General features: G+C 39.7%; 1 protein-coding gene across 2 annotated transcripts in view; it reads left to right on the top strand.

Annotated features, from left to right (window-relative positions):
* Positions 1-15,684, top strand: part of LOC149226216 (accelerated cell death 11-like) — a 221,342-nt gene that overhangs the window by 45,715 nt on the left and 159,943 nt on the right. For both annotated transcript variants that reach the window (XM_089377448.1, XM_089377447.1), the window contains exon 2: positions 8,256-8,428. In XM_089377448.1, coding sequence (XP_089233574.1) covers positions 8,256-8,428 — 173 coding nt within the window. The remainder of the gene's footprint in view (positions 1-8,255; positions 8,429-15,684) is intronic.

Raw genomic sequence — 15,684 nt, forward strand, 5'->3', positions numbered from 1 at the left:
ACAATGGTTCTATTTTTCCGCTCCACTGCACCATTCTGCTGTGGATTATATGGAGTTGTCCATTCTCTCTTGATGCCTTCCATTGCACAGAAATCTGTGAAGTCTTTATCAATATATTCTCCACCATTATTTGAGCGGAGCACTTTGATCTTATCCCCTGTCGCATTCTCCATGAGAGCTTTAAATTCTCTGAAAAGATCGAAGAAGGTATCTTTGGTCTTCAAGAAGTAGATCCAGGTTTTCCTAGAATGGTCATCAATAAAAGTGACGAAATATTCAGCACCACTGAGAGCTCGAGTGGACATTGGGCCGCAAATATATGAATGTCCTAACATGCCATCAGCTCTGCTGTCACTTCTTGGAAATGCTACCTTAGCACACTTCCCAAGTACGCATTCTTTGCACACTGGGATAATGAATAAAATCACAACTGCAATTTTCACCATAAAAATACTGCGAAAAATAAAATACCGAAAACTGAGAAATTCTAGCACACACACAAGAATTTTGACATAGTTATTTTTGGACAACTGTCCCCGGAAAAACCCAATGTGGGAAAACCGATGCTACAAATGAGGGTTTTATTATTATTCTTCAATAGCAATTCTGAGTACAATAATTTAGATGCCTAACTAGCAATCTAATATGAAGAAAATACTGGCAAAAATATCGTGAGAATTTTCTCTCACCCCACAACTATTTTTTGCCTCCGAAATTGCCTCCCTAGCCTCTGTGTTGAGCTCCTTGCGTCACCCCCTGCACAGAGCTTACTTTGGCCCTCTATAAATTTTGGCCTTCCTTCCTTTGCCTCTTCCCGAGACTGGAAATCTTCCTCTCGAAATGTTGTTGCGCTCCTCTTCCACTTGCTACTCACCCTCTGGCTCTATCTTCTCTGCTGTGCTGCTGCTACTAAGAAAATCGAATTGCCTGGGCAACTAAGTATCTGCACTGGTGTATTCTCCATCACCACATCGACTTCCTCTTATAATCCACTATTGGAGCACCAACGACCAAGATTAGAACTTAATCAATGGCTAGGATCATCTCTATCTCAATCCGTGTGAGTTTCTAGATGATTCTCACTTTATCTCAATTAACACTGATTAATTAACCATATTCCCTAAGTTTAGACTTAGGAAATATTAAAAATAACGGTTAATAATTTAATTGAGACACTTCTAGGTGGAATTTCCAAAAACGATTTCTGGGTTTTGGAGATCTCCTGTATTCTAGCCTCTCCACCAAATTTTGTGGCTAGAACACATATGATACTACAAAAACTAACAGTGATGCGATAAATCAGTGAAAAGGTTCCAAGGAAGTTGAAAATTTGATGCCCTAGCAACAAACCTCAAGCATTTACCTATGCAATGGATATTGGATTTTCATGGGAGATCTACCAAGAGTTCACCAATAGGAAATGCATTCACATGTTTTGTATGAGTAATGCTTGCAATAGATCATCTAGATAACATACAATGCGTCTTTAACAACTTAGGGCACAATTTGCATAACCTAGAATCAACATTATTCCATACGTTAGGCATAAAAAAGAAATAGATATTCAACAATTAGATACCCTTACAAGATAACATGATTCCATCCATAGATCCAATGATAAGCAAATCAACTCCAAATATCAAAATGCATTCATAGATTCCAAATCCTCCACAAGTAAGAAGGCCGAAAATCCCAAGTGTGTGATGATGAATGATACAAATGACTCCCCCTCTATTTATATGAGAGGAGGTGGACTCCTAATTTTAGCCTAGTAGCCCCTAAAATAATAAAATAATGTGCTACATCATGTCTAGGCAACAAGGTAACCGAGGAACTAATGAAATAAGCTTAATATAACCCACACGTGTGAGCCGAAATAGAGAAAATGAGGACGTCATTCATGCGTGGCTTGCTTAGGGCAAGCATTGAGGGCCTAGGTGCCATGATGTGATTAAAGGCCCTCTAAAATTGTCTCCTAGGGGTTGTCTCCTCCCATATCTCAAGGTGTGAGACTATCCTCCTGTAGGCCCCAGATCAGCTACCAATCCCTCATGAAGTGCTAAGCCAGATGGCGGCATGCTAGCTCCAAGTGCATCATCCCGTAGAAGTCATCAATGTAGGGCAAAGTGTTGGAACATTGTGGGTGTTGGAGGTGCCCATGGCTATGTGTTATGCTCTGCAACAACTCAGAGCCCCATGGCTCTCGACACCTCACCTGTGGGTGTCAATATGCTCCTCTAAAATCCTTGAGCCCTAGTTAAGTTGCCCAAGCCAGGGATGTGAACCACCTGACAATTACACACAATATGCAATGCTAATACCTACATCATCAAGTACATTTAATCATTTTTGCATCTTAGTGAACCAAGCTTGCAAGTAATGGACAATTTAACACTTCAAACCAGGCTTCCCTTCCAAAATTAAGGCTTCGAATGCGTAATAGTGCTACTTCCCTAGGTAGGAGTGGCTAATAGACCACCCTATTAGGTGTTTCCGGCCCCTAAGGGGAAATGACATGTCCTTGGTCCACCCTTCATTTGATAGGTGTCGTGTGAATGATGATGGAATGGAGGGGAGAAGAGTTCATGGCCAAATGCCATGGTCAAAGGAACCAATTATGATGGGCTCCTCATCTTGAGTGTATAGATGTGGGGAGGGAGCAATCGTGGATGCATGAGTTACCAACTCGGCCTTTGTTTTTCCACCCCTCTTGTGTGCCTTTTAGTTTTTCTTGATTTTTCTTTGTATTATTGTTTGTAGCTCAAAGGGTTAGGGCTTGCTTTGTTTGATGTATAACAATGATTACCCCCTTAAGGGTGAGGCAACTCATTGCCCAACAGGGGTGGGGACATGCGAGGGTTCCTTCTCATAATATGAAGAGCAACATGTGTTGAGGAACTAGGTGATGGCCATAATGAGTGAGGTAGAGCTCATGCTAGGCTTTTTCCCACGTGCTAATGTGTATGTCCCAAACATCTTTTGCATTTTGGTCTCCTTTTGTTTTTATTGTGGCCATCATATGCTTTTTCTTTTTCTTTTAGTTGCATCAACCATCTAGGGTCAATTTCCAAGCCCTACCCAAGTACAAGGATGTATGGTGCCAAATCCCAAAGAACCAATGGTCAGTTCAACCTGAAAAAGGGAGGTGGACTACGGGGCTCATAATGTATGATGGAAAGTGGTATATATGGAATAGGGAGAGATGGGACTACATTATCTCAATTTGGGTTTCCCATGTACTACCCCTCCTATACCCATTGGGCCATTAGGGGGGGGTCTTGTTACCTGCTCATATGTACATGGCAGGAAACACGGACCCCATTGTCCAATGGACAAGGCACCTATCAAATTTTTGAATATCAAAAGTCTAGCAGGGCATTTTGCCCCTTTTCTCTTTCTACATTCTCTCTTTTCTTCTATGCAAATTCCATACCCCCATTGGGGAATTGTAATAAATGACACTAGCATTATGAACTTATGCAACAAACATGGAACCTTGGGAAGTCACTCTAGAGTGTTTTTTTCACTTGACTAATTGTTTTTGCTTTTCAACGACAAATTAATTAGTCCAGTTTTTTCACTCATAACCTCCAAAGCTGGAGTGCATCTTAATCGCTGGGCATTGAGTGAGTTTCTAAGTCTAGGGTCAATGTATGTTACCATGCTAGGCATTTCCCAGAGTCTCACATAATTGCATAAAGTATTTGTAGCATTTATTAATAATTAAAAATTTCCCACAGAACGAGATCTTTTAATTAAAATTGTATGTAATAATTAAAAAGTGGCACTAGAAAATGTCGTATGGCATGTGAGTATCAACATTATTCTAGTACCCACTTTGGGGTCCAAAAATAAATATTTCCTAACCAAAATTCACTTTTACCCAAAAGTGAGGAAAAAAGACGAGGAAAATTGAAAAATTAATAAACTGGGGACACATTAAAAACATGTTCCCAGTCAAAGAAGGTCACCACTAGTCAAGTGGAGTGACTTGGCATCAGAAGGAGTTAAGTGACTGAAGTGAAGCCACATAAGAAGGTCGAATGGGTTGCCACATGGGCCGAGGTTGATGCCATGTGGAGGTCAAGTTAGCTATAGCCAGTTTGGGGGCCGAGTTCCTCCTTTTTGGGGGCTAAGTTCCAGATGTTGGTTTAGTGGCATTAAAGAGGTAGTTAACAAGGGGCGAGTGGGAGTTCATTCCCACTACACTCCCCCTCCATCTTGTCTTGTCTACTTGTTTCCAATACACAACACTGCAACAGTCCTAGAGATCATACGCTGCCCATAGGAACAGCCCACGCAGGTTCCTTTTGACGATTGAATGCACACTTGTTTGCTGGTCGCTAGTTGGGTGAAGAGACTTCTACTTGCTGCTACACTTTGGCAGTTGAGGCTCCCTCTTGTTACGCTGCTCCCTTAATGATCCACGCTGATCCTCACACAGAGATGCACTTAGTCAGTTGGAGAAGTACGCACAACAATCTAGCAATAGTCTTGGGACACATGGATCATTTCGACCAACATTGGGATTTTCTTCCATGGACACTTATTGACAGTCTTCTCATTGGGATTTTCTCCCAAAGTTCTATAAATGTAACCCCCATTGCTTATTACAAGCTAGTGTTGGAAGCTTGAGCTTGGGGAATTGTTGGCAAATTGATTTTGTACTTTTCATATCATTCATCAATAAGCAAAGATTTTGGAGGTCTAATGCTGTCAAATCTTGTGTGGGATGCTTGAGCATTTGAGATAACTTGTACTTGTTTATATGTTTAATTGCTTTCAAATTTGTAGCGTAGACCCTAGCTAGGGGTAGTATTGTCTAAGGAGGACATCAATGTTTATTGCCTTCTTGGTTTACTTACATTCTAGGCTTGATTATTACATGTAATTCTTAGTTGAATTGCATGTTTAATCTTGTCATTGTGTAAGTAACCACCTAAGCTACTAATGTTGTATTGCAAGACTTGCTCTAGTGTTGCATAGGTTACTCTCTGAGCTTGGAGTTGACAACATTCTCAGTTGAATCAACCATCTTCAAGCCATTTGCTAGAGCACTAGTCTTTCCACACCAAATGATTCTCCAAAGGGCTTCAACAAAGGATGTCAAGAGGGCTTCAAGGATCCCCAAAACTCTTCTTTCTTCCCTCATCTGAATATCAAAGTTTCTTGGTTACCTTTTTGTGCTTTACATTGTTATATCAAGCATCTAAGGCTTCATTGAATTGCTGTCCTAACAGCAGTACTTGAGCTAAGAAAAGACCAAGTCTTCTTGGTCTTTCCTTGGCCAAATAGAGTAGGAACTTAGCTCTAGCCATATGAGTTTTTACTTAGTATTTTTTACTAACACATGCTAGTAGTTGTAAAGTGTTTTAAGCTTTTTTTTTTATATCATATTCTAACTTCATTTGCTTGCTGTTTTTAGTAGGCCCTCACCATAACAAGGGGAGATGTTTGCGAATTTTGTCCAGGATTGAGCATTTCAAGCACCCAAAGAAGACATACAACCTCCTAACTTGTAAAACAAGTGAAACTCACCATAGAAAACTCTTTAAGAGTTAGGGGATTTTGCCCCTAAGCATCCCTCATTCCCATTTGGGGATCTTCTTGTGGTTGTCTCTTTTTGTGCTTGCATTTTTGTGGTTGGATTTAAAATTAACTTAGAGTAGATAATGATATCATAGCATTAGAGTTGGTTGCATTTCTTTTGATTTCCTTCATTTCATGCAATCTAGCTTAGTTTCTCTTTCATTTCAACAATCTAATTGTGATCTAGTTTAGTTTCTTTTCCATTTCATTGAAGCAATCTGGAGTAATGTTCCTTTCTTGGTTTAGATTAAATCTAATTTCATTAGTTAGATTTCTTTTTTGCAAGGAGGAATAAACCTCCATCAAGTTCCAACAACTTGTTCGTTGAAGTAGATTAATTAGGGACCCTTCCTCTTCTGCCTTCTTATTCTGAGATCGGGGGAACCAATAAATGCTTGACTTGAGAAGTAAGACTTTGGGCTTATTCCCTTAGTGTTGGACCTCTTTGCAAGCAAGCTGACTTGTGGACTCTTGGGGGTACTCATTGAAGCCTAAGCTTCCCCTTGTAGGATCCCTTTGCAACTTTCCTTAACCCAGCGAGGATAAGGCTTGAAGAGGAAGCTAATCTTAGATTAGTTTTAATTTTTGCAATCACTTGTCATGTTGTCCACGCACACACTGAATTAACTTAATCTCAACTGGCAATCTAATCTTAATCAAAAATCAACCAAGTACGTTCCATCACATTTAATTTCCAGTATTTTGTACTTGATCATTTACTTATTGCCATTTTACATTTCAAAGCTTATTTACTTTTGGGCAAATTGTCATTTACAATTTCAAGTACATTTCATTTTCAAGGGACTTTATTTCCAAGTATGTTACCTTTCAACATTTTACATTTTCAAGTACTTCATTTTGAGCATCTATTGAGCACACTCTTTTGGCATTGGTCTCATTGTTCATATCTTTTACTTGTCAAGTACTTCATTCATTTGCTTATCATCATTGTATTTATAGTTTATGGATGAGTATGATGCTTATGGTTATCATTTACATGCTTTGAAGTATATGCTATGATTCATTTTATTGATGATGAATTGTATCTTCTAATTTCATTTAACTCCTAGAACTTGTTTGACGTAGATTAATCATGCCTACTATATTTTGTCTCATAGGGTTGACCCCCCTTGGCTTCGCTAGGAGTTAGCCTAGACGGAGGAGTTGAGATTTGAGTGACAACTGCTCAACTCAAAACTTGCCCTCGAGGCTACATCAAGTGGAATTAAAATTTTTCTCCATGTTAGCCTAGGTGTGGATCTAGGCAGCAATAGGTCCCACAGGCTAGGATGAAAAATTAACCCCCCATTTAAGGTGAGGGAACAAGATGACGGTCAGAACCCCTCTTCTTTTTAGGTTACCCCATAATCCATGCCAAATGCCCAAATACAAACAAGCATAAGCACCCAATTGCAAAATGAATAAAGTACTATTTGATTGGAAACCCACCTTTCCAACGCGCGCTCTTGCCAAATGGGCGAGGAAACATATCACTGATGTAGGTGGTGGAGATATGAATGGCACATCATCATTGGCTACTAGTTTTTGTCATGGGCTGCTAGCTGCCGGCTAAAAGAGATGGTAGAAGAAAAAATTCTCCTATGGAGTCACTCACTTTTGGTGGGTAATAGTTCAGAGAAAAGTGTTCGTAGAAGAAAAAATTCTCCTATGGAGTCACTCACTTTTGGTGGGTAATAGTTCATATATATTTATAAACTTCGAGAAAAGTTTAAAAACTCAACATTTTGTTCGTTTTGTGCTCTTTTTGGTTTGATTGATTTTCTCTACTATAAGTAATAACTGGCAGAGGTAACATTCAATATTAGCTTATGCTCACCGAGGAGGAGGAATATTGATGGACTACCTTTGCAGCTATAAGGAGTCATGATTGGGGTTGTTAAAGGGGCAAGGGCATAGAGGTAGAATGTGGCATGTACAGAAGACTGATTTATTCACTTGACCGACCCTTCGGCAAATGTTTGAACATTTTCAATCATCAAAATGAAGAACCATGCTATTGTTTGATACCTGAATCTATGGACTTTCGTTCATTTTTCATGTGCTGTTTCTATGATAATATTTCTTAATAATTAATCAACAGATTTGCATAATTTTGGAATACATTTTTCCAATCAATTACACAGCCAAAAGTCGAGAAGCATCTTATGCATTTGTCTCTTGGTTGTAGCTTCTAGAGCATTACATTCTGTTTGAATAATAGAGCCAAAAGTCAAGAAGCATCTTATGTATTTGTCTCTGGGTTGTGACTCATAGCTTCTAGAACATTGTATTCTGTTTAAAAAATAGAATATCTGCTCATAATAATGTTCTCAATCAGATTGTACAGTTTCTAGGATTTGAAGAGAGCTCGAAATTCTCTGGTATCTAAATGCCAAGTTGTTAACTTCTGTTCACTGTGTATTATAAAAACTTCATTTCTTTTGTCACATATGAATTATAATATGACAACTAAAGGTCAGTTAAGATATTTATCATGTTTTAGTATTTTACTGCTATGAATTGGGGGAAACAAACTGGATGGAAGAAGAAGAAAAGAAGAATACATGTATTTATGTTTCTTAGTATCTATAGAAGTAAAAACATACTGAGGAATGGCATCATAACTTAATAGATATTAATATGAATAACTTTGAAAATTGATGCAGGTCCAATCATTGACAGAAGCATCAAATTCTTCTGCCACTTTGCAGGCATTAGTGGAATTCGATATTATATCTGATTCTGTAAAGACGAGAGGTAGCCATTCCCGTAACTTGCTAAGAGTTAAACGAGGGCTGGACATGGTCAAAGTGTTATTTGAACAACTTCTTGCCACAGAGTATGCCTTCAAATGCAATCTTACTTTGTCCATTTTATTTTTAACTACTTGGAGAGAGAACTATTCTCCAGGTCTCTTTAATGTTCCACTCATTGAAATATAAATACAATATAATGTAACCTAGATCCTCAATTTGTTGGAACTTGGTCCCTGTACAACATACATGATTGTAATTGAGTTAGGATTGTTACAAGTGAAGGTATGCATATTATCTAAGTAAAGCTAGAGGGAGATCATCTTCATTAAAATTTTATGGCAAACTAGGATATTCTTTAACTAAACTAGGTTGACGGAGGCGAAACATGTCTTCATTGACATGCTTTGTTCTGCATTGTGGGTCAACTGCACCATTGGCATGGAGTTATGGACCTTATTTTTGAATTCATTAGCCCTAGGCTACAAGAACACTATAAAAACAAGGATAGGCCACATGTATTCTATTGGTTGAGACCTCTATACATAAATATGATAGAAAACAGTATCCACATGGCTCATGGCCGCTCATATTTCATTTGGAGCACTATCGGGATTAAGCCAGGGTGCCCTCTCTCTCCAGCGATTTTCGGGATATAAATTGATGAGCTAGATGTTGGAAACACTGAAAGGGGGGTGAATCAATATTTTTTTATCAATAAGTAAATTATTATTTTTTCTAGAGCATTAACAATAAGAAAAACATCAACACATCAAAAGAACAATGCACAAGGGATTTTTAGGTGGAAACTCTTTTGGGAGAAAACCACCAAACGCTTTTCTAATATTTTTATGAGTACAAAAATATGCTTCAAAAGGGAAGCCCCAATTCCCTAGTACTCTAGAAAAACGTTCAAGTTTATCAGGTAGCTCCAACTCTTGAAAGGATGCGCTTGCACCCTAGTTTACCAACTCCAACTGGAAGGACGTTCCAATGCCCTGGTTTTATCAGCTACCACTGATAGGATGCTTTAACACTCTGCAAGCTCTGAAATTCCCTAGCACCACCTTGCCACCCTGAAATATTTTCAAGCTACACCCTGAAGGATACTTCACCCACCTTCCTTGCACCACCCAACCACCCTGAATATGATAATAAAATAGACAAACAACAGTGGGCTCCCGTCCTAGGGACAATGACCCACTTACAAGGATATTTAATGAAACCCTTACTGCTGAATCAAACTAGACTTCTTCAACTGCTGCAAGATGATGTGACAATGAAACCCTTACTGCTAAAGAAAACCGTACTTCTTCAACTGCCACAGAATGATGCGACAACAAAACCCTTACTACTAAACAAAACCAAACTTCTTCAATTGCTGCAAAATGATGTGACAATGACACCCCTACTGATAAACAAAACTAGACTTCTTCAACTGCTGCAAAATGATGTAACAATAATAGCCTTCTCTGGTTACAAAATTCCTTTTATCAATCAACCAATTTCAAGATACCTGGAGATGTATGCTGATGCAAGATGCCTTCAAATTAAGAATGTATCAGAGTATGTCCTTTGCAACACTGGTTTACTTTCACTGTTGTTGTCCTTGTCAAGCTTCAGAATTACTATACTTTCTGCAAAATTTTAAATAGTCCTTAAGACTGAGAAAACTTCACAAGTAACTGAAACAGTTATTATCATTTGCCACACGGGTTTTGCCAAGCTACTATTCTGATTAGGGCATTGATCTTCCAATGGGAATCTAAAACCTTTAATGAAAAACTAATATGCCAGCTATATACGTAAATAAACTTTAGAACAAGCCCTCAGATATTCTACCACAGATCATAACTCTAAGTTCAAATATGCTTTGAATCCAAAGAATTTAGGAGGCCCAAATACAAGGTTACCTCTGCTATAGATGCCCTTACCAAGATGCTGTGTTACTTCTGTAATTAGGCCAAAGTTTTACCTTGTATTGACGCCATGAACAATCCAGGAATGCTACTGGTCCAAAAAATGCTTGTTAGAGACTTTAAATAGGTCTTATCCTCAACTGAATTCAGACCGAGTATAGAACAAGAAGGAAAAATAGAGCATATAGCCCAGATAATAGTTTGACCTCAGAACTTCCTCAAAAGATAAGCCCTAAACTCCCTTAACCAGGCCAAACACTGTCAGAAATCTCCAGCGAAGTTGAGAAATCTAGGTGCAACAACATAAAATGTTTTCTCTTACTTTGATAACTATTTGTGATGTATTTTTACTTCACTTAATTAACTTCTTCTCGATCTTGATTATTATTAGTGTTTTTCTTCATCAAACAACTACCAAACCATAAAGAACAATAAGACAAAGGACACAAGATATAGGCGATCAACTAGGGCCTAAACCTCTCCAACTCTGAGAGGAAAAACCACAAGAATTCTTCTAATAGAATCTCCAATTGACAAATTCCAAGACCTAGACCCTTGACCAAAAACTCCAACAAGATCAAGTCAATCCTTGCTTCAAGTCAAAGTCAACCTCATCCTGATGCTGCTGCAATCTCTCCTTCGTCCTTGACCTTCGGCCCTACGACCCTAGTCTGAAATTTTCAGCCTCTCTTCCTGCAATTCTCGGCCCCCTACAGTTGACTGCAACTTCTAGTATCTACACGTGCGACAGGATTAGGGCAGTTTTTAGCCCTTCTACTGCTTCGCTTGGCTTGAGCTACTCTCCTTGTGACTTCAGCCTGCAAGATAGATCTTTTTCCTTGTCTTGTTTCAGCCTCCTTGAGGTGACTGTACTTGTGATTTGCTGTAGTATGATAAACCCTATTCTCCTTGCACGTGTGAACAGAAATAGCCCAAAACAGATCCAAAATAACTTAGACTTTTCTTCTTTCTTGACTGCCTCTTCTTCGCTTAACTTGATGTTACTTCTTGACCCTTTGATCGAACTTCTTATGTGTGAGTGTTATATCTCCTTGAATGAGGCCGAGTGCCCTATATATAGGCTTCCAGTCACTTGATATGAGGCTGACTTGTTGCTTGTGTAGGCCGACATGTTTGTTAGCACTTGACTTGATCTTGGAGGGTTATTTTGACTTTACTTTGACTCAAATAATTTTCTTTTTACAATATGTAACATGCCTCAAATAGGTCTTTCATACCTGACAATGACTTTAATGACTTGTAGACTCAATGACAAGCCCTAGGAGCTCACAATGGGAGATTTATCTAAATATAAACTCCTTTGAGCATGGAACCCATGCCTCAAGATCAACAATAATAAATTTATTTCTCTCATTACATCAAATACATAAAATCATGATTACATATCTCATTATGAAGACCAAACCTAGTTACATATTTCAACACTCCCTCTTAACTAGGGAGGTATTCATAATCCATACAAAGTACTTGGACATTCTTAATCTGAAGAATTCTCATAAGAAGAGTTGGATTGGTAACCCATCTGTTTAGCATCATATAATCCAACATTGTCACATAGCAAGGCCTTGACTAACAATTCTATCTCTCCACAAAATCAGAGCACAATGCTGGCGAGACCGAAAACTTATATACACCATTATCATTGTCTTTGAAGGAACATACCTCACCCGAGTGTTCACAGGGTATGTCCTTCTAGGACTATTCTTACCTTGAATTCCCACTCCTCAAAGAATATCGGTCCTCTACGACTACTTTTATCTTGGATGCTCTACCATATCCTCAAAGAGTATCGGATGCCAAATGCTTACCCAATTCTCCATTTTTTCTTCCCAAGTGAAGACAAGAATGATGTGCCTATCTCTTCCTCTCAACTAGGGAGGATATACCCATTCCTACGAAGGAATGTACCCATTCTCATAAAAGAAATTGTTAAAATTGGCAACTAGGGCCAACCTCCATGTGAGTCATCTTATTTATGGCAGCTGATATTTTTCTTGGATCCCTCTCATCGAGAGGTGTAGCATTGATCTAAAGATCATCCAATTCCGATAAGTATTCATGGAGTTATGAATTTATTTGTGTAATAAGACAATTTGTCAAGGTCGGCCAACAACCAAATAAACCCCACATGTGCTCAATGTTTTAGTATAAATGGAGGTGGCCTTCAAGTCATTTCAACACACTTGGGATCTCTTTCTTTCTACTTGTCTTTGGGTTTTAGTAGGAGGAGAGATCCTAAGGGATAACGTTGTCTTAATCTAGAGGGCAGACGCCGGAATTGCCAGGAAAATCCGGAAAAGCCGGAACTGCTGGAACAGGCGGGAAAGTTGACACAGAGGGCAGAAGCTGGAACTTTCGGGAATAGACGGAATCGCCGAAATTTCCAGAACTGCCGGGAATAGCCGGAATTGCCTAAACTACCAAAACTGCTGGGAACAACCGGAATTGCTGGAACTGCCGGAACTGTCGGGAACTGTTAGAACAGGCGGGAAAGCTGATGAAGAGGGCAGAAGACGGAACTGTCAGGAACAATCGAAATTGCCAAAACTGTCGGAATTGCTGGAATTGCCAGAACTATCTGGAACTGCCAGAACTGCCGGGAACAGCCGAAACTGTTAGAACTGCCGGGGACAGCCGGAACTGCCGAAACTGCCAGGAATTGCCAGAATAGCCATAGCATCTGTTTCTGAAGGAGAGCAGCGTGCAAGGGACAACTAACTAACATTGGGACAGTGGTATGGTACTTAGCAGCAAATACACCAAGCATGCAATGTTACAGCTAGCATACAAGGGACAACTAGCATGCAACAGCAGCATGTTAAGGACAACAAGCATGATAGGGACAACAAGTAAGCTAGGGACAACAAGCATGCTAGGGACAACAAGCAAGCAAGATGCAGCCAACACATAGGTCAATATGGCAACATGGTGCAGAATGGCACATAATGAAATACAGTGATGGGTACAGTCATGATTAATGAAGCGTGATGAGATGCAACATAGTGATGATGGGTGTAGCATGGTGCAGCGCGGTGAGGTGCAGCATGATGATGAAATTCAGCACAACTATAGGTGAAGGAGTCACCTTAGAGAATCAGTTGAAGCAGCATGTCTTCAACTGATCTCATGTATCATTTTCTTAGAGATGATCTATGCTCTTATCTAGATAAGTCAAAGTGTTGAATTTTGTTGTAAAGGTACTATCTCTCTGTCTCTCTGCTGAACTATTGAAGAACATATAAGAAGAATTGATCAAGGGTTTCCCCACATTGGGGTTTGTCCCTGGCTAGCACCACATCTTGTGTCCTCTTGTCTTGGCTTGTCTTCTGCGATTTATGTTTATGTTTTATCTGCAGTTTACTTTAATGCTGATGTGATTGCTAATCTGGAAAAGATATTGAGCTAACTGTGAAAATTGAAATAAATTGCTCTAAGCATAGAACATACCTAAAATTAACATGGTATCAAAGCTGAGGTGAAGACAATGCCCAAGCAAGAGTGAAAGAGCAATCACTAAAGATAGTTGGGAAAGGACAAAAGGATCAGTGGATTCCTCATCCCTCTTCAAATTCACCGAGGGTGAAGTCGAAGTAGAGAATAATATTAGAATGGCGCAGCGGAAGTTTCCGATGGCCTACGTAAAGATCACTTCAATGGGAAGCCCTGATCTAAGGGTGGAAGGAAAGGCAGATGCTTTGGTTGTAATAAGTTCGGCCATTATGCGAAGGAGTGTCTGAATGGTACAGACATATCTCTTGATGAAGATAACAATCATTCCAGGGACATATTCAATGATCAAAGGAATGACAAGGAATGCAGGTCATCAAGGAAATGGCCGACTCTTCAAAAAAAAGCAAGGAACCCTAGGTATGAAGAATCAAATGTTGTTTTTGATAAGATAAAGAAGCGTTATCTTGTATTGGCCCTCTCCTTCAGATTCTTTAGGAATCTGGCTTATTGATTGTAGTGCTTCAAGGCACTTCATCGGATAGTAGGGTGCACTCTCTAATTTGGTAGAGATGGAAACAATCGTGGGATTATACTTGGAGTTGATGCCACCTATCCTGGAAAGGGTGTAGGGAATGTTACCCCTCAACTGAATGAGGGTAACTTGATTCATTTATAGAATCTCTTTTATGTACCTGATCGCAAGAAGAACCTAGTGTCCATTTCGGCAATGGAAGTCAAGGTTACAGGGTGGCACTCATCGATGGAAAGGTACGTGTTTGAAAATAGAATTCTCAAAGATGTTTTTGAGTTCAGGGTTGTATCAAGTTGCAGGAAGTCCATTGGGGACCATGTCCATTGACACATAGCATCGGAGGTCTGTGAGTCAGATGGTGACAGGGATGCTTGAATTCAAAAAGAGCATGAAGGCACATGTCTGAGATGTACCAAAGGAAAATCTTATAAGGGGACCATTCCCCTCATGCAGTAGGTCCACAGGTTTGGAACAACACGAGGAGTTTGAGGTTCATGATCGAGAATCTCATGTATACAGGTGGAAGAAAGCCCTCTATGGCTTGAAGCAAACAACCCGGGCGTAGTATGAGAGGATTGATAGTTGTCTGATGAAGCTGAGATTCACTAGGAGTGAAACCGATCCAAACCATTACCCAAAGGTTGTGGATGATAGACCTCTCATACGGGCGCCTTATGAGGACAACCTATTTCTGATAGGTGCAGACCCTCTCATTTGCAGAAGTAAGAGGGAGTTGGATTTCGGATGTGGAAAAATTGCAAGCCTGTGACTACCTTGAGGATCTTAACTTTTAGAAGTTATATGGTAGTGATGTCGGACCAGATATGGGAAATGCCTCTGAGTTTCATAAACTCATTCGCGTTGATGTTCTTGGTGAACTTTTGTCCGGACATATGTTTTGCTGTTAGCATGGTGAGCTCATATTTGGTTGAGCCTCACTGGATTGGTGCCAAGAATCTTCTGAGATATCTTTGGGGCACAATCTCTAATGGATTGAGATACATTGCCGGAAATATGAAGCTGCATGATTATTCGAATGTTGACTGGGCAGGCAGTGTGGAGGATTACTAGAGCACTTCTCAGCGTTAGTTCTCTTTGGGTTTTGCTTCGATATCATGGATGAGCAGGAAGCAGAAGATGGTTGCTATAAGCACCGCCGAGACCAAATACATAGCTATGAGTATGATCTCGTGTGAAGTTGCATGGTTGCAGAAGCTCTTAAGTGAGCTGTTTGTACACATGATGAATACCACTGTGATTCTCTGTGACAACCAGAGGGGGGGATTTGATTATTGAGGAATCCCGTATTCGATGATTGCTCCAGTAGATAGACATCAGATACTACCTTATCTGGGATATGGTAAGTCGATGAGCGAGGAGGCTCGATCGCATTGAGACTGATGTACAGGTTGCAGACATT

Source organism: Pinus tabuliformis, chromosome J, assembly GCF_031772625.1.
Source record: "Pinus tabuliformis cultivar Carrire ecotype Pingquan chromosome J, CPIR1, whole genome shotgun sequence".
Classification (NCBI taxonomy): Eukaryota; Viridiplantae; Streptophyta; class Pinopsida; order Pinales; family Pinaceae; genus Pinus; species Pinus tabuliformis.